The sequence below is a fragment of the Mesoplodon mirus genome, assembly GCF_964341445.2.
Source record: "Mesoplodon mirus genome assembly, chromosome: 12".
NCBI classification, from domain to species: Eukaryota; Metazoa; Chordata; class Mammalia; order Artiodactyla; family Ziphiidae; genus Mesoplodon; species Mesoplodon mirus.
Genome location: NC_138988.1, coordinates 23760631 through 23784273, shown reverse-complemented (window position 1 = coordinate 23784273; position 23643 = coordinate 23760631). Strand labels below are relative to the sequence as shown.

Below are 23643 nucleotides of genomic sequence, written 5' to 3'. Positions count from 1 at the left end.
TTGCCATCTTTGAAGTAAAAAGTTGCTGTTCTACTAATTTGCTTCTTATGCTGTCTTGAGTGCTTATAAGAGCCCTGGAGAAAAAAATGTTTTCTACACAGATATACTTGCAAACATTAGCGCATCGACTGAAGAAAATACCAGATCCTCTGCTTAATGCCAAGGTTATCTTTAGAAAGCTGTTTGTGATAGAACTTTTGTGTAGCTCATCTACGTCCACAAGTAAGGTTACAAAAATCTTTTCGATAGCTGCACTCTTAGTCCAGTGATCTTAATAAATACACTTTCCAAGTAACTGTTCTCATTCGTTAGGTGGAAGGAAATGTTGGAGCCCTCAGACACCATACATTTTTATACCTCTAACTTGTTAGGTAGTTTCCATAGTTAGGTGACTGACTTAAGAAAAGTTGACAAACAGGGCCCTACATGCCTTGGTTTGTTTACATGGCATCTTCTCCCTTTCTGTAGCAACTCACTCAACCTTCCAGGTGTATTTTCGGTGGGAAGTATTGAGAGTAGAAAATTCGTACTAGGTATGCTGTTCTTCTTTCAGTTGTGGTATATTTGATCATCCATAAAAATGTCATGCCACCATCAGCAGGTCATTATATTATTCTAACCATTGTAATGAATATATTCAAGAGGTCTTATTTCTAATATTCTTCCTCCTTATTGCAGTACCTGCCATTATGCTAGACATCCTACCCGGTGCAGTAAGGCAAGATAAATAGATAAAAGGCAGTAATCCAAACTGGAAAGCAAGAAGTAAAACTGTTTATTCACAGACAGATGATCACTGATATAGAAAATTTGATGGAATCTCCGAAGAAGCTACTAGAGCTGATAAGTTTAGCAAGGTTGCAGAATACAAGATCAGTATGCAAAAGTCAATTGTATTTCTACATATTAAGTAATCAGAAACTGAAATTTAGAGAAAAAAAAGCAATACCATTTACAGTAGCACCAAAGCATATGAAATACTTAGGGATAAAACTGACAATACAAGTGCAAGACCTATATACTGAAAACTGCAAAACATCGTTGAGAGAAAATAATGGAGCCCCAGGGCTTCCCTGGTGGCCTAGTGGTTAAGAATCCACCTGCCAATGCAGGGAACACAGGTTTGTGCCCTGGCCCGGGAAGATCCCACATGCTGCGGAGCGACTAAGCCCTTGCATCACAACTACTGAGCCTGAGCTCTAGAGTCCACAAGCCACAACTACTGAGCCCATGTGCCACAAGTACTGAAGCCTGCGTGCCTAAAGCCCATGCTCCACAACAAGAGAAGCCATGACAATGAGAAGCCCGTGCACCGCAACAAAGAGTAGCCCCCGCTTACCACAGCTAGAGAAAGCCTACGCACAGCAACAAAGACCCAACACAGCCATAAATGAATGAATGAATGAATGAATGAAAATAATGGAGCCCCAAGTAAATGGAGGGATGCACCATGTTTGTGGGTCAGAAAACTCAATACCGTTAGCATCTCCGATCTCTCCAAAGTGATCGATAGATTCGTTGCAATTCAAATCAGAATCTCAGCAGGCCGGACTTCCCTGGTGGTGCAGTAGTTAAGAATCTGCCTGCCAATGCAGGGGACATGGGTTTGAGCCCTGGTCTAGGAAGATGCCACATGCCGTGGAGCAGCTAAGACCGTGAGCCACACCTACTGAACCTGAGCTCTAGAGCCCATGAGCCACAACTAGTGACCCTGCACGTCTAGAGCCTGTGCTCCACGACAAGAGAAGCCACCACAATGAGAAGCCCATGCACCATGATGAAGAGTAGCCCCCAGTCACCCCACAACTAGAGGAAGCCCACGCGCAGCAACAAAGACCCAACGCAGCCAAAAATAAATATTAATTAATTAATTAATTTAAAAAATCTTAGCAGGCTGTTTTGTAGGAATTGATAAGCTGATTCTAAAATTCTTACGGAAGTGAAAAGACCCTAGACTAGTCTGAATGACTTTGACAAAGAAGGAAGTTGGAGAATTAACACTACTTGAACACAAGATTTATTATAGAGGTGTAGTAGTCAAAAAAGTATTGAATTGGTATCAAGATAGATCTGTAGATTAGAGCAAAATAGAGTCCAGAAATAAATCCACACATATATGGACAATTGATTATTGACAACAGTGTGAAGTCAGTTCATTGCAAAAAGGCTAGTCCTTTCCAATTGCTGGAACAATTACATATCCATGTTTAAAAACAAAACAAAAGAACTTCAAACCTCGTAGCATACATAAAAATCAACTTAAAATGGAAGATCTAAATATCAAACTTAAAGACAAAATTTCCAGAAGAAAACATAGATGAAAAATCTTTGTGGTCTGAGTTAGGTAAAGATTTCTTAGATAAGTCACCAAATGCAAGATCTGTAAAAGGTTAATTTGGACATCAAAGTTAAATATTCTGTTCTTGGATAGACACTGTTAAGAGTATGAAGAGACAAGCCACAGACCAGGAGAAAAGAATTGCAGGTGACCTATAGCTAGAATATATAAAGAACTGTAAAACTCAATAATTACAAAAACAGACAACCCGATGAAAACGTGCAAAACTTTTGAACAGACACTTCACTAAAGAAAATATATTATGGATGGTAAAAAAGTACATGAAAAGGAGCTCAGCATCATTAGTCATTAGGGAAATACATATTAAAACCACAATGAAATGCTACTGCATACCAATTAAAACGGTTAAATTTTTAAAATACAATACCAGGTGTGGGAAAGGATGTAAAGAAACTGGAACTGGTCTAAATGTAAAATACGACTACTTTCTAAAACAATTTGGTAGTTTCTTATAAAGTATACATCCATATACCTGCCATGTGGTCCAGCTATTTCACTTTTAGGTGTTTTCTCAAGAGAAATGAAGGCATGTGTCCATACGAAAACATGAATATAAATGTTCATAGCAGTTTTATTTGTAATAGCCAAAAACTGGAAAAATTCCAAATGCCTATCAATAGGCAAGTATATAAACAAATAATGATACAGTGGAATATTACTTAGCAATTAAAAAGGGGGTGAACCATTGATATCCACACTAACATGAATGAATCGTACAAAAATTCTGAAGGAAAGAATTCGAGTTAAAAAAATTAATGTATAGTTACATTTATATAAAATTGTAGAAAAGGCAAACGAATGTAGAGTGACCGATCAGATTGTTTAGGGGTTGGTAAGGAAGGGCAGGAAAGGGGGATGACAAAGGGACCCGAAACTCTTTTGGGGTGATGGATATGTTCACTGTCTTAATTATGGTGATGATTTCACATGTATGTCTATCAAAAGTTACCAAATGACGTACTTTAAATACGTGTAGTTTATTGGATATCAGTTATACCTCAGTAAAGCTAAAAACAAAAATAAAGAGTGCAGGCTCTGCTGTTAGAAAGCCTGGGTAAAAGAAGGAAAATAACAGGACTCAACTCTCAGGGTTGTTGTGAGGACTGTGGGATTTGATGTATCGTCAGAGATTAGACCAGGGCCTGACTCAGTACTCTTCACCATTTGATATGACTGTATTTTATTTTCTACTAAATCATAAACTCTCAACAAGCAAGGCACCACGTCTCTGCCATCATTTTGCCTAGTTTGAAACTCAGCCTGAGTATTTATTTGTGTAATCCTCAACGTATTACAAAAACAGGGCGAAAAGCATTTTGACGAACTTTACGTGGTTCAGTAATAGAATTAGCATCCTTCAAACATGTACAGCATGGGTAAAGATTGAAAAAAGAACTGTGGAATTTGGTATACACTGCTCTGACCTAATTTGTGAATTATGGTATTTATATGTTTAGAATTATATGGTAAATATTTAAAATGTTACATTGTCTTAAAGATATATCTTTATTTTTATACGTGTATGTAAATGTGTATATATATGTGTGACTATCACACATATTCCCTGAAAATGGTTTCCTTTGGGCACTCTAACATAGCTGTCACCCTCGTTTCTTTGACTTATTTTAGAATGCAGTTAAGTCCTTGGGAAAATCACTTATGTCATCAGTGAGGAATGCCACCAAAATAGCTTCTCACTTAAGTTCCCATCCCCAGAGCTAACCCACGGGAGGTTCCGATAAATTCAAATATTTAATAACTTGTATTTTTCTTTCTCCTTAAACACAGGCCCTCTGGTCCTGGAGGCAGGATCATGTGGTGGATTCTTGGCAGTCAGCAGTCTGTGGAGCATTTGCAGGTGCAAAGGATTATATTATACTGGGAAAGACCAAAGAGGGGGAGAAAAATGTGAAAATATTAACTGTGCAAAAACAACATTCTTCAGAAATTCCAGATTGTTTGGAAGAAGAGAGTCCCACTAGTTGTTTGAGAAAAGAGAGTGTCTTAGGAAAAAAAAAAAACTGCTAAAAAGGTGTCTGCCTGAAAGACAGCCAATTTGTTTTTGACAAATTTTTTCTTTTTATTAAAGCCTTCACTCAGGCCCTTGGATTATCTTAAAGATGATTTAGCAAGGCCTCTGTGGGAAGGGACTGGCTGTGGGTGCAGCTGTCTGCCTTGAGCACTTCTTGGGGGGGTTTAGGCGATTTTTGCAGAAGGCAGTGATTCACGGTCCATGTGACATGTTTGACAGCGCCGTAGATTAACTGGTGTCAGGAGAGCGGAGGCTGCTCCACAACTTACTGAAGGCTAAACTGCGCGGTGTAGAAAATATGGAGATCTAAACATCTGGGCATTTTCTAGACATTAAACAAAGAGCAGAGTGACACTATGCAATGTCTATCCATCACTTGGTCATATGCATTTTCCAGTGAGGTTTTAGTGAGATCTCAGAAACTGGAAAGAATTTAAAAAGTGAGAGGTGTAACAGTCTAAAAGAGAAATACATTTTGTTGCAAATAAAGGTGAGGGAGAATTATGGTTGAAATAAATCGAAACGGAAATTTGCCAGAAAATTGTAAACTGCTGGTTTTGATGTGAAGCCAGTAAACTGACAGATACGCGGGCTTAGGATACCAACCTTAGTAGGAAATAATTCGTTTCCAATTTGTTTAATGGTCGTTGGATGGGTTTTTAGTTGTAGTGATTAGGAAAACAGAAAACATACATTTTATAATTAATAATTGGACCCATCTGACTTATAGAATTGATAATCCAAAATAAGACTCTTGCCTCTAATATGAAGCCAGCTCAGATTGCTTATGACGGGTAATTGTTTCCACATGATCAATCCATAGTCATTAGCTGTGTTAAATGGGTACGTGGTCTCGATTCATTTGCCAGTGGTCAGGAGTCTTTACTCCCCAGTCCCTAAGAAATGTGCATTTCTGTGGACTCCCTTCTGGGTCCTGGGCACAAAGTGAGCATTCTGGAAGTTGAGTCATCCTGGATAAGGAAGGCCAGTTCTTAGAGTTAACATACTATAAAACGTCTGAGTGTTGAAACAAATATATGTATTCTCTGGTCCCTTCCCTTAAGTAGCTAATTCAAAGATTCACTTGCAAATATGCATTGTTCCTATTAAGGACATGTGCGTTCATTACAATTGCTTTTTCTGAATAATGCTGTGTAATAGGCACTAAGTACTTAGTTTAGTCAGGGGGTGGGAGCCGGGGAGAAACTTGGTATCAGACCCCCACTGTTTGGCGGGATCCTGTGGGCCAGGCTCTTTCCATTCCGGTGGCCCCCCTGAGGATGAGGAGTGCAGCAAGCCACACTGCCTTCCAGGGACAGTGGGGAAGCTGGGATGCCGGGCAGGGAAGGGATTCACCCAGAGCTTCAGGATCCAGTGCTGGCTGACCTGTCTGAATCATAGAGCTGTCAAACCTCTGTTCTGTCCCCAACTAAGGAATGAGACTTTGGGGCCTTATTGAGCACCAGTTTCCTTACCTGTAATGCAGAAGCAACCCTCCCTCCGTTAAGGGGTTGTCGCTGGGATAGGTGTGATAATGTGTGTTAGAACTGCGTTTACGGAGTTTATTTCAATAAAAACAACCAGCACCCAGGAAATGAAAAGCTGTCACCATCACAGTAATTCATATTCTTAATTGCATAGAAAAAAATAACATATTAATAAAGTTACTATACATAATCATCACCTCTAGTAGGGTGTAGATTTAAAAACTACTCCAAGACAATTATCTTATTTTTTCAGCTGAGGTTCTGATAGGAATTTGCCCAAGGTCTGCAGAAAATCCATTGTCAGTACATCTACCTGTATTTAACAAAAGATAAAGTAAAAAAATAGATTTCTTGTTTATATCCCTTTTGTTCTGAGATTTTAGTTGGTACAAATGTTGATCCTGAGGAACAGGGTTACTCTTTTAAAACCCTTCTGAAAGAGAAACGTAATTGGAAAATATTTCAGATTGTGAGAAAGCAACATTCTGTAAGAATTTGCTGCAAGACTGTGCACTGCACAGTATAGAGAAATGACTAATGACTAGTCATCTTGGGCAGCCCCTAAGATCTGACATGCTTACCGGCTGTACTTTCAGACGTTTTTGCCTTACATGGCCACAGAAGCAGTGATAAAACTTGCCCTATAAACCAGAAATCTGATTTCTCATCCCTGTGTGCTTTTCCAAGTTTAACCTGGTTAAATCATTGTAGACAAACCACTCTCTGGCCATCCTTGGCACTGTTTGGTGCCCATGCTTGCTTTATAAACCACTTGGCACAAATATCCAAAAATGTCCCTTGAGATTGGAGGTGTTGATGGCTCGTCATGCTCAGAAATTCCCTTGGCTTCTGGTCAGGGGTTAGATTGGGGGTGGGGAAATGGACTTTGCCAACTTCCCTACTTCAAGTTAACTTCCAAACATAAAACCATCATTCAGTCTTAGTAATTATGACATCTGCTACTATAGGGATATCTGCTATTCTAATGTCCTTTGATTAGTTTCCTGTAATGAACACTTAACTTACATTCTCTAAGAGAGAAGGAGAGAGAGAGATCTCTCCTGCCATGGCTTGAAATTCTAGAATAGGGTGTGAGGATTGTTTGGGCAACAAATGACAGGGCTTGAAGCAGTCTTTAAAACACAAACGAAAACAGGTTTTTTGCCGTTGCTGTTGTTGAAGCCGTCCAAGTCTGGACGCTTGTTTGGAGCTGGTCGGTGGAGCTGCTTTTCCTGCTCCCGGCTCATCTGGGGAGGGGAGGCCTTGGGCGGACAGTGAGTGGCAGTGCCGCCCACTACTCCTCCCACCACATTCACAGCTGCTGTTGGAGGTGACAGCTCCATAACTCTCGTAGGAAGGCGGCCCCTTTTTTGTCTGGAGAAGGCGAAGAACCTGCATTTCTTCCCTGAGGACACGTGAGATGTAGTTTCGCTGTAGAAGTCTAGTTTCCCCTGAATCTGGTTCTTGAAAGCAGTTAGGCTAACATTCAGTAAAAACCCAACTCGAGTGGAACCCATGGAAAATTGTTTCACATGTGATTTGAGCACTAAAGTAGCCTGCAGTCGCTGTACCAAATAATTATTTCCTGTCTCACGTTAGCATGTTCCTTGTATTTATTACCAGCGGTTTACATTTCCCTTAAGTAAAATGCAGAAAATAACTACATTTTAACTGAAAATACAGCTCCCCTGCCCCCTCCCCATCATGACCAATTATTCTATTACATGATCTTCACAAGTCCTTCTTACAGCCTCATAAAAAACATTGTGAGGTCTGTGAATTAAAGCAGTCTTTGATATTTGAAGACATTTAAATCAACTTATTAATAACTTGCATAAAATAAAGTTTCCATCGTGGTAATAAAAGTAGGACCTATTTTGGCATGTGCGTTTTTGTCTAACTTTTCTTCTTATTACTTTCATGAAACAGAAATCACTGGGAGAATATTGGCAGGCATCTACAGTAAAGAAATGGTGAACTTTTGCTAATGGCCCAAATAAGTTCGATTTACAGTATCCAAATTTAGTAGAAAACAAATACTTTTCAATGCAGGTGACGTGTGGGAGCCTGAGTGGTCAGACAGGGGACAGATGATGTCCTTGTCAATTTTTAGTTGGTTCAGGTCAGTTTGTAACGATTTTCAAGTAGGAAAATCGTGTATGCACTTCTGGATTTTAACAACTGGATACATTTGGATTTGTCTTATTCATATATCAAAGTCATCGTGTAGTGAAACAGCATTACTTTTGGAGCCAAGGTACACATGACTTCTGAGTCCCACCTCCCTTATGGCAGAGTAAGTGGTTAAAAAAAAGTAAGAGTAGTATTTCAGGACTGGGTCCACAAAATTTTAAAATACTTGCAGTTTAGCAGGTCTCTGAATGTCAGACACCTTTTGAATTGGGTGGAAAGTGTTTCACGTATTCATAACTCAAAGGTGGCTAAAATAAAAGGGACTCCAGGATACATGTTTATGGTTTTTACTCGTTAGCCCTAAGATTAGTGTCATTCTGGGTACATCTCTCAAGAAGTCAGCATCATAATAAATTACCAAATGGAGGAGGTTCAGTTTAATGATCTTATTTCAGCAACATATTTTAGAAAGATACTGGGCAGAGATCAAATGACCTCCTTGTCCACACACCGCAAAACTTAGAGGGAGAGGTGTGCTATTTCTGAAGCATCCTTCACACATGTGTTCTGTTCAGCTCTTAGAAAACTGCCGATTTCACCCTGGCTCACGGAAGCTGAATCTTTAGAAAGCCCTCTTGGGCTCATTATTTCTATCTCCTTTGGGCCTTTTGGGGTTTAAAATATATCTTTGTATCATATTAAATAAAATAATGGTACCATATACTGTGATTTCTGTTAAAAAAGTAGTCTTCCAGTTCCTCGGTCTGTAGCTATGGACCCGTTTAAAATATGTGGATTTAAAAAAAAGTCAGTTTGGCAGTCATGGCATTTAAATAAAGAGGACAGGAGAGAAAAATTAGGAAAGAAGCAGTCAGGAAGAATGCAGGCTTGAATCAAAACGGACTCTAACAATATATGGAAGCGAGTTTAGAAATCTTGTTACTCTAACTGGCCTGTTGATCAGAAGCCTGCAAATACAGAAACATTTATACTCTTAACCATAAGAAGCCAGCCACTTATATGAAAAATCCCCACACTGATACCTGTGTCTTTTTGCCAGTTTTGCCTCAGAGCAGAAACCACAGCAGCATTTTGGAGTCAGATTAGAGAAGATGGGCCCATGGAAGGCATGGACCCCCCTGAGACTCATGGGGCACAGCATGCCTCTCCGAGTCGGGGTCTGACCATGACACACCCCCATGTACACACACAGGTTTGTCTGCTGCTTCGCAAAAGAGCAAGCTACATTGTGGGGCCTTGTTTTTTTACTTGCAGGTATAAAACATCCCGTCACCTCTTCTATATGCAGTCAGACATCACTACAAAGCAGGGGAGTGTGTGGGTAAAGATTTTGCATGTGTGCTTCCTATTCTTGAATCAATCAGGTGGATGTAACGACAAAGAAGTATTTCTGGCAGAGTTATGAGGAATTAATTACAAAATAAAAATGAGAAAATACCGTGTAATGCAGTAAACAGGACCTCACTTATGTGTTGGGTATTTTTATATGCACAGGTGGATTTGCAGCTGCAGTCACCACGCCTCTGGACGTGGCAAAAACCAGAATCATGTTGGCAAAGGTAAGTGGTAAAATAATGTAATGTAGACACAACAGATGCTTGTATCTATTAGCACTTGGGGCTTACATGTATATAAAGTGAACAAAAGTGGCGTGACGCCTATAGTTAGCAGCCTTTTGCTGCCTGTTGAACCACTAACGAAACTGCCTTTGGAGAAAGCAATATCCACAGGAATCGCTGTGACTGATGTCTGGGTAGCCTTTTACCTTTTTGCAGTCATTTTCACCTGTATTATGTGAACAGGGAGGGCTGGTAGGGCCTCTGCCTGGTGATATGATTTTTCACAGAATCTCTGTTTTTATTGGTGACAGACCCGAGGCTCAGAGTGTTGGCCTGCTTCATGCCATGCAGCAAGTATGAGCCTCTGAACCTGTAAGAGTGAAGGCTTATTAAGCCTTCACCAGAAGAATTAGGACATTTTTCAGAATTGTTAAAAAAGGTCATTAAGTAAAATTGTTTTTAAAAATGCTGGACCGAGACTTCAGGGAAAGGCATACATATACCTGGACCAAAACAATAAAAACTAAAAAGTCATACCCTTGTGGAAACGTGGAACAGATAAGGGCAGAATCGTAGTATGTAGCTTGATAGGGCAAAGCCTGTTTTAAATTGAACACAGCATTCTTGATTAAGTGTGTTCATTAGCCACTTAGATAAGTTTCATAATCATTACCACTCATACTGATTATTCCCCATCCTCAGATGAGTTAATACTGCTTTCAGTATCTTTCCTGTTCAATAGTAGTATGTGAATTATCTGGGTTAAGCTCTGCTCATAGGCTCATAGTGAGAGAAGGAACCTAGACAAGCTACTTCTGGTGGGAAATGGGCCAACTCAGTGCTTGCTTGTGGGCTCAAGTGTGAGGGCTTCTCGTCTAGTGAGATCCAGAGGTCCTGATTCCTGGGAGACCCCCCAGTCTATCTGGAACTGTGTCCTACAGGATGGTGGTAGGGAGCCGTGCATCTGAGGGTATCTAGAGCCCGCTGTAAGTTGGTTGGGGAGTTCCGTGAGGCGATGGCTTCTCTTTTGTCTTTCCACCCAGGCCGGCTCCAGCCCTGCAAGTGGGAACGTCCTCTCTGCCCTGCATGGTGTCTGGCGGACTCGGGGGCTGTCGGGGTAAGGCTGGGAAGGGAGGCCCCGCCGCCGTCGCCGTCCACCCTCCTTCTCCTTTAGCCCAGCATTGGGAGAACACCCACCCTTCCTTTTGCTTGCCCTGGTTGGGGTATCATTTACTTTTATTGTACAAAACGTTACGTCTGATGTTGCTTACGTGAGATGATATTGCACAGGTGGGTTGACGCAGTGTCGTAGTGGGTGATCCCCATCTCAGTGTTAGATGGCATCCACCTCTGTGGCCTCTGCCAGGTTCTGGATTGCAGCACTGAGAAAGCCGGCGTCCAGTTGTGTAAGGCAGGACGCAAGTGACGAGGAAAGCATTGTTAGAAGAAAGCATTTGTGGTTTGGGGCACTTTTAACTCTTAATAGTTCTCACTTTTTACATAGCATAGTGCCTGACACCTCCCTTGCAGCTCACTGCTCTGCATCACCCGCAAAGGTCTCTTCAAAGTGCTATTTCAGCATTGCTTTTACAACTTGTAAACCTGTCTAAAGGTTGGGATCTGTAACAGGTAGATGAAATCACGATTCTCTCTGGAATCATCTACCAGGGATTTTGCTGAGAGAGCAAAGCAGCAGCCTCCTGGAGGGGAAGGTTGGAGGGAGCCCAGTGACAGGGCAGGTGTGAAACAGCATAGCCACGGCGGTGCCAGCTCCTCGTCCCGGTGCTGTGTCGATCGTTTATTTGACTCTAGTTTTGTGTCCATTTGGCAGGTTTTATTGCAGCTCGTTGACAGTCTGGGGAACATGGGGCAGGTTGGTCAGGCTGCAGGCAAGGGTATTTTGCAGGAGTTAACAAGCCCCATCCTCTATTCAAAACAGGTAATTACGTTGGATGGCTTCGATAAATGTGCCAGCTCTCAATGGCTGCTGCTTGCCTGAAGGACAGGGGATTTGGAGACAGGGGCTGGGTTTACCAGAAAGGAGTAACTGAGCCTTGGAGGGCAGGGTGGTAGCTTGTATGTCCTGAGTCAGTGATTTATGGCTAATAGATTATAAATAAGTAGGAATCTGGTTGCTCATAGCTGAGGCACTTTGATTTTGACACAGGATCCTCCTTGCACAGTGAAATGGTGTGAGGAAAAAAGAAAAAAGGAGCTCTGAAGTAGCAGGGAAAAGGTTCTTAGGGCTTCAAATAGTGACTGGGCCACACAGAGGTACTGCATGCAGTAGCTGTTTTAGGTCATAGAGTCAGACTGCTAAATTTCACTCTTACTTGTTTCGATATAGTTCTTATTAGAGTCTGTGGCAACTATTGGTCACAGCTAGCCCTTGACTTTAGCCCTGTGGAGTCTGTGTGGAGCCGCAGCCTGTCTGCCTTTCTCAAAAAAGTGGTGATACTCGGGGATGGCATAGTCGGCAGGACCGTGGCCCCAAAAACTTGTGGACAAGGAATTTCCTTGAGTAGATGATTGAAACTAAACCTTCCCTGTCCCAGTGTTGGTGTTACTGGGTGTTATCTAACCAGGCAGTGCCAGAATTACAGGCAGAGGAAGGGTGTCATCAACATGCTGAGGGCCTATTCCTGTCCCCGCTGTCAGCCCTGAAAAGGTAACCTGGATTTTTGCCGATCTTCCAGAAGCTTCTAAAGTCTTGGGCTCTCATTAGTATGCCCAGTGTGGTCCTTAGCAGAGTATTTCAGGCAGCTAATGACAGTGTTCATTAGCTTCTTGTTAATGTGATAAAAGACAACAAGTAATTGGACCAGAGAACTGTAACGAGAAGCAAACAAACAAAACCTCCCGCGAACGTGCGCAGCTCTTCCGAGCAGTGGTCCTAGGCTTCCCCAGCCGCCTTCTCTGTCGGTTTTCTGTGCAGAGCCCCTGTGGGTTCCTGGTGGCCCGGAAACACCCCTGCCGGGTTTAACAGAGGATTCAAGCCACCTCCCCACCTGCAACGGGCTGGTGCTGAGCTCTCGGCGTAAATTAAAGTGGTGACACTTGGGTCTCTCCGTGTTGGTTCACACGGGGAGGGACCACGTTCTGGCACCGATTTGGAAGATGTGCCCTCAGGCAACCTGGTTTCTCTGAAATAAAAATACCGCACGCTCACCGAGCCCAACAGCCTGAAAGCAGGTGGGAAGCCTGTTTATCCAGCGTTGCTCCTTCCTCCCTTTCTTTGGCTCATCACCTGGCCTTTTTTTTCTCTCCTGTGCCCTTTATGTCCTCACCGCTGCTGCCCCGTGTCACTCCAAGTGGTGCCCGGCCCTCTGCTGAGCGCCTGACGTTTGTCATCTCGTCCCCGATGCAGCCCTGCTCTGTTCCAGTCTTCGCGTCTGCGTTTGGTTGGGGCCCTCACTGTACAAATTACTCTAACGATGTTAACAGACAGTTGTCATCTAGTGAAGCCATCAACTGCTTCCATCTGCTCCTCGCGTGGAGTGGCTGAGCTCATTAGCAGCGGGGAGAGGAAGGAGACACTGGCTGTAGAAACAAGGCAGGGAGGGAGAGTTCTGTGGCCAGCGTGGTTTCCACAGCTCAGCCCCTGCTGACCCCCACTTCCAGCACTTCTCTTTGTAGGATGGGGGCAGGGAGATGAATCTCTTTTCCGGGCCAGAAGGACACAGTGGCCTCAAAGCAGTAATTTAGGGGCCACCTCATGCAAAAACAATTTGCATGATGCTGGGCTGAACGACTTTTTTCCTTCCAAGTGTATTTTGGTCTTCTATAGAATTTTCACGTAGACAAGAGAAGGAGGTTCTCATTTCGTGTAGTATTTTACTTGACGATTTAAATCCTCAGTTAGCTAACTAAACCGTGGGCCCGCTAGAACCACTCTTGAGTCCGTTTTCCTCAGAAGTGCTGAGGGCTACACACCGGGCAGTCAGGCTGGCCTCTCCCGGCCATCACACAGAAAGGAGGTGGCCGGGCGGCTGTGAACTAGGCCACGGGGGTTCCTTCCTGTCCCTTTTTTGCCATGCCTCCCTTTAGCTGAGCATGGAGGTTCCCCAGACTTTCAAGGCTACACAGGCTACTGCTGGCATAACCTCCACATTTTCAGCTTTCGTCCCTGGATCCGACCCTAAGTCTTTTTAGTGGTCAACCCACTAGTTCTGATTTTGTAATTTTGTTCTCTGCTTACACAAGTAATACTCTTGGTAAAAAAGGTTCAACTGCTACAGAAACACAGGCAAGGGAAGTCTCCTATACCCCTTGCTCCCCAGAGAAAGTTGAGGATGCATCTCGGCTGTGTTTGTCCAACATGCAGTCACATTATACATACAGCTTTGGGACTTGACTTCTTTTAGAACCTATTTTGTATACGTTCCGTGTTGGTCCCTATGGACGGCCTTATTCAGCGGCACAGCTGTAGCAGCATCTCTGTAACCAGGGAGCAGATTCTTTGCAGTTTTTCTCTTATCAGCACCACCACAATGACTATCTTTGAACAAATACCTGTGCCTCGCTCTGGGAGGGTTTTAAAGAATGACCACCCACTTTAGTCCCCAGTAACATTGTTCTTTTACTTTCCATTTCTTTGCTTCTTCCAAAGTTGCAACTTTGATGGTAACTGGCTCTCTGTAGTGCTTGGGGATGGAACCTGTAATGAGGTGCTGCTCCCCTCCCAGCTGGAACCCACTCGCCTTTCTTAGAGGGGAAACGGGGGAATCCGTGGAGATTCGACTCCCTGCGCCACATCACCTTTGTGGGTCCCTAAGGACAAAATGGGACGGAGTGAGTCCCTGGGAGGAGCGGCAGAGTCGTTGGGAAATCTTCCCCAACAGCCAGGGCCCGCCTCAGGCTTCCGGGGAGAGGGTGGGGGGTTGGTGCCCTCCAGCCTTCCCTGGGATTCAGCCCTTTGACTTCTCTATAAAAAAAAGTCGATTTCATCATCTCTTGAAAGCAAAAATGGTGTGACAGTCTTAACAGAACTGTCGTGGGGACAGAGTTACCGTGTCTTGACTAATTGCTGGACTTAACTGTGGGTGCTCGCAAGTAAGCTGTTTGTATTCAGCCGCCTTAGCCAATAAGCAGCTGGGCTCCAGCTTCAACAAGTCTACTTGGGAATGTAATTTAGTGCCATTCTGAAAGGAAAGACAGACACATTCTAAGTGCTGTGTGGGGTTTAATGAGCGTGGTGTGTTGAGTGGAGCAAGCTGTGGGTGTTGGAATTTAACCTTTTTTACACACAGAAAATTAAAAAATCTTTCCTCCTCCCTTCTCCCCCCCCCGCCGCCCCCCAGATTATTTGCAGGTGTCTTCCCTCGAATGGCAGCCATCAGTCTGGGAGGTTTCATCTTTCTTGGTGCTTATGACCAGACTCGCAGCTTTCTGTTGGAACTTGGCAGAGAGAGTCCATGAATCACAGACGGCCCCTGCTTTCAAGAAAGGGTCCTGCTGTGAGAACTGTTTCCCCTCCGGTGAGCAGCTGTTTGGCCATCTAAACAACAAAATGCGGCGCTCAAGTCCAGTTCTGCTCAGATTACGACATGGAGAACGCATCTTCCGTGCTGCAGGCTGGCCAGGATGACGTCATCGGCCTGGTTCCCAGAGTTCAGAGAGAAAATGATGTCCCCAGCGGTACTTTGAACAATTTTCTCAGAGCCTCTTAATAAACAAGTGTGGCAACGCTGAGTCCAGGCCCTTTCAGAGCCTTCGTTTGATCTGTATCTGATCTTTCATTTCCTGCCACCTGACAGTGGAATCAGCCAAAGGCAGAGATGGTTATGATTTTAAAAGAATGGCTAGAGTAAGTAAAGGAGACTCGGGAAGAAAGCTGGGGGTGTGGGAGGCTTCTCTCCCCTGGGTGAACTCCGACTGCATCGGCTTACAGCCTGGTGTAAAAAGAACGAACTACATACAGGTGCTCAGCCAGTATCCTTGCTGGGTAACCAGGCTGCTGGTCTTAATTACCCTCACATTTCACCTATAAAAACAATTGTATTCTTTTCCAGAGAAGTGTCCAGCGGCCCATGTGGTGTGTGAGAGAGAAACCAGTCGCAGCCCAATGACTAGGTGGGCCCAGCGGGCTTCGCGGCAGGAGGGCCGTCACTGACTGGGCTCCTCTCCACTTCAGACCCAAAGCAAAGGGCCGGGGCCGACTTTGGAAACGGGGTGGGTTCATCATTCCTAACTAATCACTAAGGTTTGTTGCTTGGAGTTTTAAGCTCAACATTAGAAATCAAAGAGATGAAGTGGGAAGGTCACCATTTTGGAGCTCGACTACTAATAAGCTCCAGGTGTCAGAAAAACTCAGAAAGCAATCTCAGGAATCTAGTGGTGTCATGTTTTCCCTGGAGCAATGGGTAGATATATATACCATTCTGCTTTGACTAAAAATGTTTTTCCCTTTTCGGGGGTGGGGGTGTGTGGAGGGGGGAGGTACTTACTTCAGGCAGGATGACTCCCTTACAAAGGCAATCTCTGGAATTAATTAAACAGGATGCAGCAATGCTGGTTAATGGAGGTAGAAAAATAACCCCGCCACACACTTAACATTTTATAAATGAACCTTTATTAAAGACACTTCAATGCCATTTGTTAGACACTTCAATATTTTACATGTTGCTTTTCAATGTACATTGTACCAAAATTTCTATAAATAAATAACTTTGTACATAAAAGTAAGTAATACTTCCTCTTTCACATTGCCTCTCAGAAGCAGCAAATTCACATATTTTGTGGAAGTGAGAATCAGGTAACTGTTGAGAACAAAATTCTAACTGTGCTTACCTTGTGGAACAGTGATGACATCTGACAGTGAAATTTAACGTAGGTAAGTAACCATTCTGTCAGTACCTCCCTTCAGCTTTTTGGCCAAAGGAACTCTGCTTTCTGAGATTTTTAAGGACCTTGTTTCAATGTAATTTTTCCTGAAATACACATTGGCACTCACAAGATGGTTAGCAACAGGTCTCAAAAAAGTGCAAATATACCCAGAACCCAGGTCAAGGGCTAATCACTTAGAGTCCAAGCCCGGGTCCATCTGTGCGAGGGAAGGAAATGGACAGGCCTGCTCTGCACTGTCAGTAAAGACTTGCTAGCCCTGAAAAGGAGGGACTCGGTTTTTCCTCCCCCAAGGCCGATGTAATATTAATTATATCGGCAGAACTAAAACATGGCTATTGAAAAATCCACAGGTACCAACACCAGCAGCCTCTGTCTGTCTTATTAAAAAGCCTCAAGTGACCATCAAAGGATACGGACAAGACCACATTCGCCTTTCACAGAAGGAAGAAGAAAGGCAGTGCTTAATTGTTTGAACCAATTGCTTGTGGTGGATTAACAACCTCTCTTCCATTCCACTTGTTTGTTAGAGAAGGAACTTAAACCTACGAGAAGTCCATCACTGCAGAGGAACATGACATCTGCCCCTCTGGGCTCTACGGGGAGGTCGCTGCAAGGCCATCCACACGAGCAATACTGACATGAAGGTACTTCCAATGCCAACAGAGTCTCTAAGGGTAAAGCACACGAGGGGGGGGTCTGCCCTCGCAAGTGCAATACCAAGCCAAGGACCTTCACTTCCCTCCCTCCCACCAAAAACTCCTGTGAACAAATGTGGTTTGTAGCTCCTAGGAGCTCCATCCATGCATTAAGGCACCAGAACTATCCCCCCTCCAAAATTAAACAGCAACCTGGTATGAAAAATAATATTGTCAAAATTGTACAATTTTTTTTCTGTTAACCATGCACTAAAGATTAAAATAGCCTCTGTAAAAGATATATATAATATATATGCCATCTCTGCAAACTCTTATGTACAAGGGTATCAAATACTTTTCTGCCTTTTGTACACAATACCCTCTTGCATTTCTGTGCTTCAGCTGCAAGTCCTTCAGACTGCTGACGCTCCACACGGAGGTGAAAACTATGTACAAATCAGTGATGCTTGAAGCCGCCAGGCTCCCTCACCCACCTCTCCTTCCTGTAGACATGGATGCCACAAGAGCCGAGGTAGACAAAGCCTAGCTTTTGGGTGCAAACAGCAGCGGCGCGCTCCGTCTGCCGGGCGGCTGTCCCGTTGCCGGTGTGGACTCAGAACTGGAGTCACAGGCTTGGGGGAGGTGTCCATTGGAAAGAAGCAAGTGCTGGCCTTCGCTGGGCACATCAGGAAAGCCCGAGGCAGCTTCTGTGAGCTCAGGCTTGCCCGGAGTTAACGCACACGAAGGCTGCAGGTCTAAGGGGTCCAGCTCACACAACCGTGCTATCGTCCAAGAGGAGACCCCTAGAAGGAAGAGGCCATGCCACGTCAGCCCCCCTCCGGCCCGGCCGAGTCCGCGCTCCCCGCCCTCTGCTGCCGCCTCGGAAGACAGTGCCACGTTACCTTTCCCATCTAGAGGCGCCGCTGGCTTCTTCAAGGCTGCCAGCATTCTGTCATGGTTACTAGGGTAGAGGGACCCCCTGCAGCGGCTGCGGGACCCGTCAGCAGCCCCGCTGCTCCGCTGCTGTGGAGAGCGTGGGCGGTCACTTGGGCTGGGCTCCAGGCTGCTCAGGGTTCCTGGCTGTGCACTGTCTCTGGGCACAGGCTGAGGACAGAAGACCTGCTCCTCGGAGTAACTGTGTGCGTCGCTGCTGCAGTCGCCGCACACCGCCGGGCCGCCGTGCTCTGCGGACAGAGCCGGAGACGGATGAGCCCCATAGCCACGCAAGTCTCCGTCCCACGCAGAGGACAGGCTGTTCAGCTCTGCGGCCGTAAGGCCCGAGCCCTGCTTTGATCGACCCCCCCTGCCAAGTCTGTTCACAGAAAAAGGACTTGGGCAAATACCAAGCCGTTAATGAAGAACAGAGCCCTTCCACGTTGAAACGTTTCAGCTTAATTTCTTAATCAGAGCATGAAGTCATACACTCTGATCTCAGGGAACAAAAAAAATCCCATTTGCCTGAGCACGCACCATACAGTGTCAGAAGTCTTCTGAACAATTAGAAATTTAGCCTCACAGCGGCCCTGGTGAAAAGGTACTCTGGTTGGGCCTTAACCCTTTATTTCAGTCACTTACAAATCTAGAAAACTCATGCTCAGGCTTATCACACCATAGTTTTAAGAGACATCCTATTCTGGAATTTAAAAAGAGCCACACCAGAGCTTTCTGTTTATATATTGAATGCCAGATTCTAACACAGTCTGACATCAATTATGTCTCCCCCCACTTAATGAGCAGGTCAACCCAAATTTTGATTTCAAGAGCAGAATACTTTTCCTGACAAAAGCATCTCATACCCATCATCTTCTGTGGACCAGGTATGCCATCGGCCTTCTCCACCGCTTTCCACTGCTCCTTCGTGTACCCGACGCAGAGCCTGGGCTGCCTGCACGTAATGCCATGAGCTTCCACCTCTGGAAAGAGGCCTGCATCGCTCGGACAAACACCTGCAACAGACTCCCACACGGTTAGAAACTCCAGGCTTAGCACTTCACAGGAAGCCGTGAGAACGGGCAAGGCTACCAGAACAGGGACATTTTTCATTCTAAGTGTTCTTTCCACTGCTGGGTTATTGGGCTAACCAAGAAGTCCAGCAAGGAACCTTTTCGAATACTGCCTTCCCAGCAGGCAGGCTTTCCAGCATTCAGAGCCATGATGGTGAGTTCTTGGCAAGGATAAACTTGCCCCTAACAAGGGCTGCTCAGCCTCCCCTACTCTTGTGGGCACTTTGTACTGAGAGACTGGAACAACAGACCTGGCCACTTCCCCTGCACAACGAGTGGCTTGGTTTCAGTACCTGGCACGTCCTTTGCTGCTCTTATTTCAGGCAGTCCTACCCTTTCCCACCCTATCCCAATACAGTGACTTCCTGGGGAACGGGAATTTTAAAACCTTGCAGAACTTGCACAGGTCAAGTCCAAGAAAACCCAAGAGAGGGCTTGAGTCATCCAGCCTGCCAGGTCACCACATATGCTTGATGTGATACCAGGCAGCTGCCCCAGGCCAGAGCTGGCAGCAGCCCTGGGGGTTGCAGCTGCACCGAGGGCTGAGGCCTTACCGTTGCTCTCGATGTGCCCATTGGCCTGGTGGCCACCCTCAGTCCTGACCATGGTTTCCTGTCGGTCAGAAAGGGTCCCCTGAGAAGAGAGGTAGCTCGGAACATCTGGTGGCACAATGGTTTCATCTGCAAGGAGACAGGACAGTCAAACACCAGGCGTCCCAATCCTTCGAGGTGACAACAAAGGCAGACACGGGAGACCCCAGCAGCCGCTGTCAAGGGACACCCTGTGGAGTCTGTGCACTGCAGAAGCCCTCCCAGGACCTGCTCAGCCTGACTTTACATCCAGGTGTGAGAGGTGTTTGAGTCCGCAAAAGAAAGCACAGCGATGGGAAAGGAGACAGAACTAAGAGAAGAAGGGACCCGTGAGGTCACTGCAGCAACAGTCTACCACGTGGCAGCAAAGCAAGTGCCAAGGACGCCTCAGAAAACTGCAGAGTTCCTAGCGTATTTGACAGTATTCCCATTATAATGTGCAATTCCTGAGACGATAGAATGGTGTCATCGAGACCAAAGCCTCAGCTGTCCCGAGTGACTCCACATTCCCAAAGGTTCTAGAGCAGTTCTGAATATACTGAGATTCTCAAAGAAGCCTCTGGCCTCCTTCACAAATGTCCCTGCTTTTCCCCTTCCCTGTGAGTCACCGCCGCCACAGCAGCTAACCTGTGTTAGTGACACTGTACTCCTCACTCTTCTTCCTGGTCTGATAGATGATGCACACCCAGACCAGGGACGTCAGCACGATACTGCACACCACGGCAATGGTGAAGATGCCCACAGTGGTGCCGTCCTTCCTGCAGCCCGGAGTGGGCAGGACGCTCAGCTGGCTGTGAGCACGCTCGGTGCCCAGGGCATTGGACATCTCGCAGGTGTACCGGCCCGCATCTTCCACCACCACGTTCTGAACGACCAGCAGCTGGTTGCCGGGGGTGAAGTGGTGCCGTTCTGTGAGGATCAGGGGCCGGTCCCCCTTGAGCCAGGTGATGCGGGGTGGAGGGCTTCCAGTTGCTTTGCACTGGAGAGCCACCGTTTCTCCCACAGATGCCACGCGGTCCTCCAAGGGCACTGCCAAGGACGGGGTTTCTGCAAGAAGTCAGTGGAGGTCTTACGGTTATTCTGTGGGCCTCGGCTGCTATACCTCTGCCTTGTCTCCTGGACCAAGGAAAATCCAAGACATCAGTGAAATGCCATCTAAGATCTTTTAACAGAGTGGCAAGCTTCAAGCTTTTCAGAAGATTTTCTACCAGAACGACTAAATCATTACTCTTCTGGGGATGAACTAACCTCCAGCCACAGAAGCCCCTATGGTTCCCAGACTGCCCTGTGACAGGCCCAAGTTTATCCTTGACCCAGACCAAATCCATCCTGCCCGATTAGAGGGCAGTTCTATAGGTAGAGTGTCTTATACCTAAGCCCTGTAAAGACTCTCCTAATTCACTGGCTATCTTATTTTTTTAAAGAGATGGAACCACTTGTTTAAGAAAATCTTAGAAGCCTAAAATTTTAAACAAAGAAACAGCCTACCACACTCACCTACTCTAGGCTTCACAGAACAGTTTGAGAGAACCTTGCCTCTAGGTACCTAGGCTAAGTAAGAAAATCTCTCCCTCTCACACATACACAGATGCGTGCGCGCGCGCACACACACACACACCCCCCACCCCCACCCCCCACCCCCCTCACACACTCTTCTCTCTCAGTGTATCTATAGTCGAACCTAGGACTGTCAGGGTGGCGTTCGCTGAAATGGAGCCAGCCGAGTTCTGGGCAGTGCAGCTGTAAACCCCCATGTCATCTATCTTCACATCAGTGATGAAAAACACATCGTCGTCTGGCATGACGTGCATGCGTCGCTCACGAGCAGCAGGGAAATCTGTGCCTCCGTCCTTCTGCCAGGCAATCTGGGGGTTAGGGTGGCCACTGGCAGCACATTCCAGGCGGGCCATGGTGCCAGTCCGGATGGCGATGTCGTGGGGCATTTTGGTGAACGACGGCAACACTGCAGAACAGAAGCACACGGGGTCGAGGTTTTAGAAAGCTGGAAGGCAAAGGCCAGGAGGATCTTCTGTCCAACTGACCTTCCCCACCACTGCCAATGAGCTCACCAGGCTTCATGCCAGCACCTGCCCAGAACCACTACTGCCCCCTGTAGATCAGGAGCTGAGGTTTCCAAGGGCTGCCCGGCTTCTACCAGGAGGGGGAGGGGCGGGGGGAGCAGTTCCATCAGTCTCTCTTGTGTCACGCCCGAGGCCGGCTCTCACCCCCTCAAATGTAAGGCTTTCCTGAAACATTTCCCTACTGTCTGTCATGTCGTGATCAGTCTGTACAGGGATATCCCATAAATGCCAGGGCCTGATACTTGCCTGCCTTAATTACCCAGAGAGAGCCTAGGAAACAAGAATATCTGCTCCTGCAAGACGCTAGGACAGAGAGAAGGTGACATGCCTTCACCCTGGGGAAAGCAGGGGGATGGCTCTTCCCTCTTGAAGAAAACTCATTTAGGAGCAGTGGTACTGGACCCATATTCCTGTATACACATGAGCACAAAGCATTCCACCAGCCTACTTATCCCAAATATTCCCTGACACAGTGCTAAGCATCCAGCCAAATGTCGGGCATCACTACTGTACCCATCAAGATTGCTTTGGTGGGGACTCTTAACAGTTCCCTGAGCTTTTGAGAAACAATGAGGACTCCTTCAGAATAAGCCAAGACAGCCAGTCAATGTGTGGTAAAAAAGTGGGGGATTTTTTGGGGGGGTCTGTAAGGGCTGAGAGACCAGGGCAGTTCTGGCACTTTTTAACTGTAATAATCAAGAAAATCTTGTTAGATTACTGGGGCAAGGGGTTAACTGCTCAAGCTATTTCTCTCTCTCTCCTACCCTAAACTCACTACCACAAACAGCCCTGAAGGAGCCATCTCAACAGGCTCTAAAGCTGGCTGCTGAGTAAAAATCCTTCTCAAACACCCACAGACCATTCTGCTGTCAGGCCAGCTGCCCTACCACTGTCGGACTTGGCCCCGCCCAGGCTGGCCCCAAGGCTGTGCCATCTCCTCAAAGGGCAAGCTTCCCCAGCATCAGGGTATGCTTGCAATCTGGATACCAGACATCCTGGATTAAGGAGGAGAATAAATGGGGGAAAAAAATGCAAGGTTTGGGGCTATACTGTCACTTGACATAATAACTGGATTAAAAAAAAAAAATCACCCAAAACGAAGAATGCACTGAGAATAACCCTACAATCTACAACACTTGTTCTGGGCCCAAGCCAGGCAACAGTACGATACGATAATGTCCCGGTGAAGCTGGTGTGTCTCCCGTCTCAATCATTTCCACACAGGTGACAGAACAGTCACGAGTGTGGCTCTGCAGAAATCTTACACCCAATGGAAAGATGGCACCTGCATACCATTCACAGTGAGCCTAGCCTTGTGCGAGTAGGTGGAGCCGAAGTGGTTGGTGATGACACACTGGTAGCGGCCCTCGTGCCCGAAGGTGACGCGGCGCAGGTGCAGGATGGTGGTGTACTCCATCACCTCCCCGTCCTGAGCGCGGACGTGGGCAAAGTTCTCCATGTCGGCATTGGCCAGCACCTCGTTGTCCTTCTTCCAGGCGAACGTCATCGGGGAACTGCTGCTGCTGGCGGCCGAGCAAGTGAAGCGGACGTCCTTGCCCACCACGGCTGTGGTCGTCTCTGGCTGGGTGATAATCTGTGGCTTGGGTACGTCATCTGGGGTGAGAAGAGCCAACTGTGAGTCACTCAGACTTCTGGACACAGGGACCAGCTGCTGTTCACGCGAAGGAGAAACTGAGTCAGACCCGAGCAGGGACCAGTCCTTTCGGGGTCCCTGTGCACCCTCAGTGCCACCAAACACCGTCAGGGACTTGCACCGTGGCTGCCTGACCGTATCCAATTACAGATCCATGAATGTGATCCCTGTATGTCACGCTCCTCAATTCAAACACATCCACCGGTACTCAGTTATCAAAGCAATCCGCAGTTTCTATGAGAA

At 46.0% G+C, this 23643-nt stretch overlaps 2 protein-coding genes across 5 annotated transcripts in view; one reads left to right on the top strand and one right to left on the bottom strand.

The window, feature by feature from the left end:
• The window catches only part of SLC25A26 (solute carrier family 25 member 26), a 144804-nt gene extending 128743 nt beyond the window's left edge, over positions 1 to 16061 (top strand). For 2 of the 4 annotated variants that reach the window (XM_082638316.1, XM_082638313.1), the window contains 4 exons: positions 4148 to 4217; positions 9527 to 9591; positions 10635 to 10708; positions 14892 to 16061. In XM_082638316.1, coding sequence (XP_082494442.1) covers positions 4148 to 4217; positions 9527 to 9591; positions 10635 to 10708; positions 14892 to 15009 — 327 coding nt within the window. In that variant the 3' untranslated portion in view covers positions 15010 to 16061. The remainder of the gene's footprint in view (positions 1 to 4147; positions 4218 to 9526; positions 9592 to 10634; positions 10709 to 14891) is intronic. The other 2 variants (XR_014295501.1, XM_082638315.1) reach the window with 2 other exon arrangements.
• Positions 16062 to 16145: 84 nt separating this feature from the next.
• LRIG1 (leucine rich repeats and immunoglobulin like domains 1) overlaps positions 16146 to 23643 on the bottom strand; it is a 120020-nt gene continuing 112522 nt past the window's right edge. The window contains exons 13-19 of the mRNA XM_082638312.1: positions 23040 to 23360; positions 21347 to 21628; positions 20293 to 20712; positions 19630 to 19755; positions 18869 to 19018; positions 17975 to 18256; positions 16146 to 17875 (exon numbers count right to left, since the gene is read on the bottom strand). Coding sequence (XP_082494438.1) covers positions 17616 to 17875; positions 17975 to 18256; positions 18869 to 19018; positions 19630 to 19755; positions 20293 to 20712; positions 21347 to 21628; positions 23040 to 23360 — 1841 coding nt within the window. The 3' untranslated portion in view covers positions 16146 to 17615. The remainder of the gene's footprint in view (positions 17876 to 17974; positions 18257 to 18868; positions 19019 to 19629; positions 19756 to 20292; positions 20713 to 21346; positions 21629 to 23039; positions 23361 to 23643) is intronic.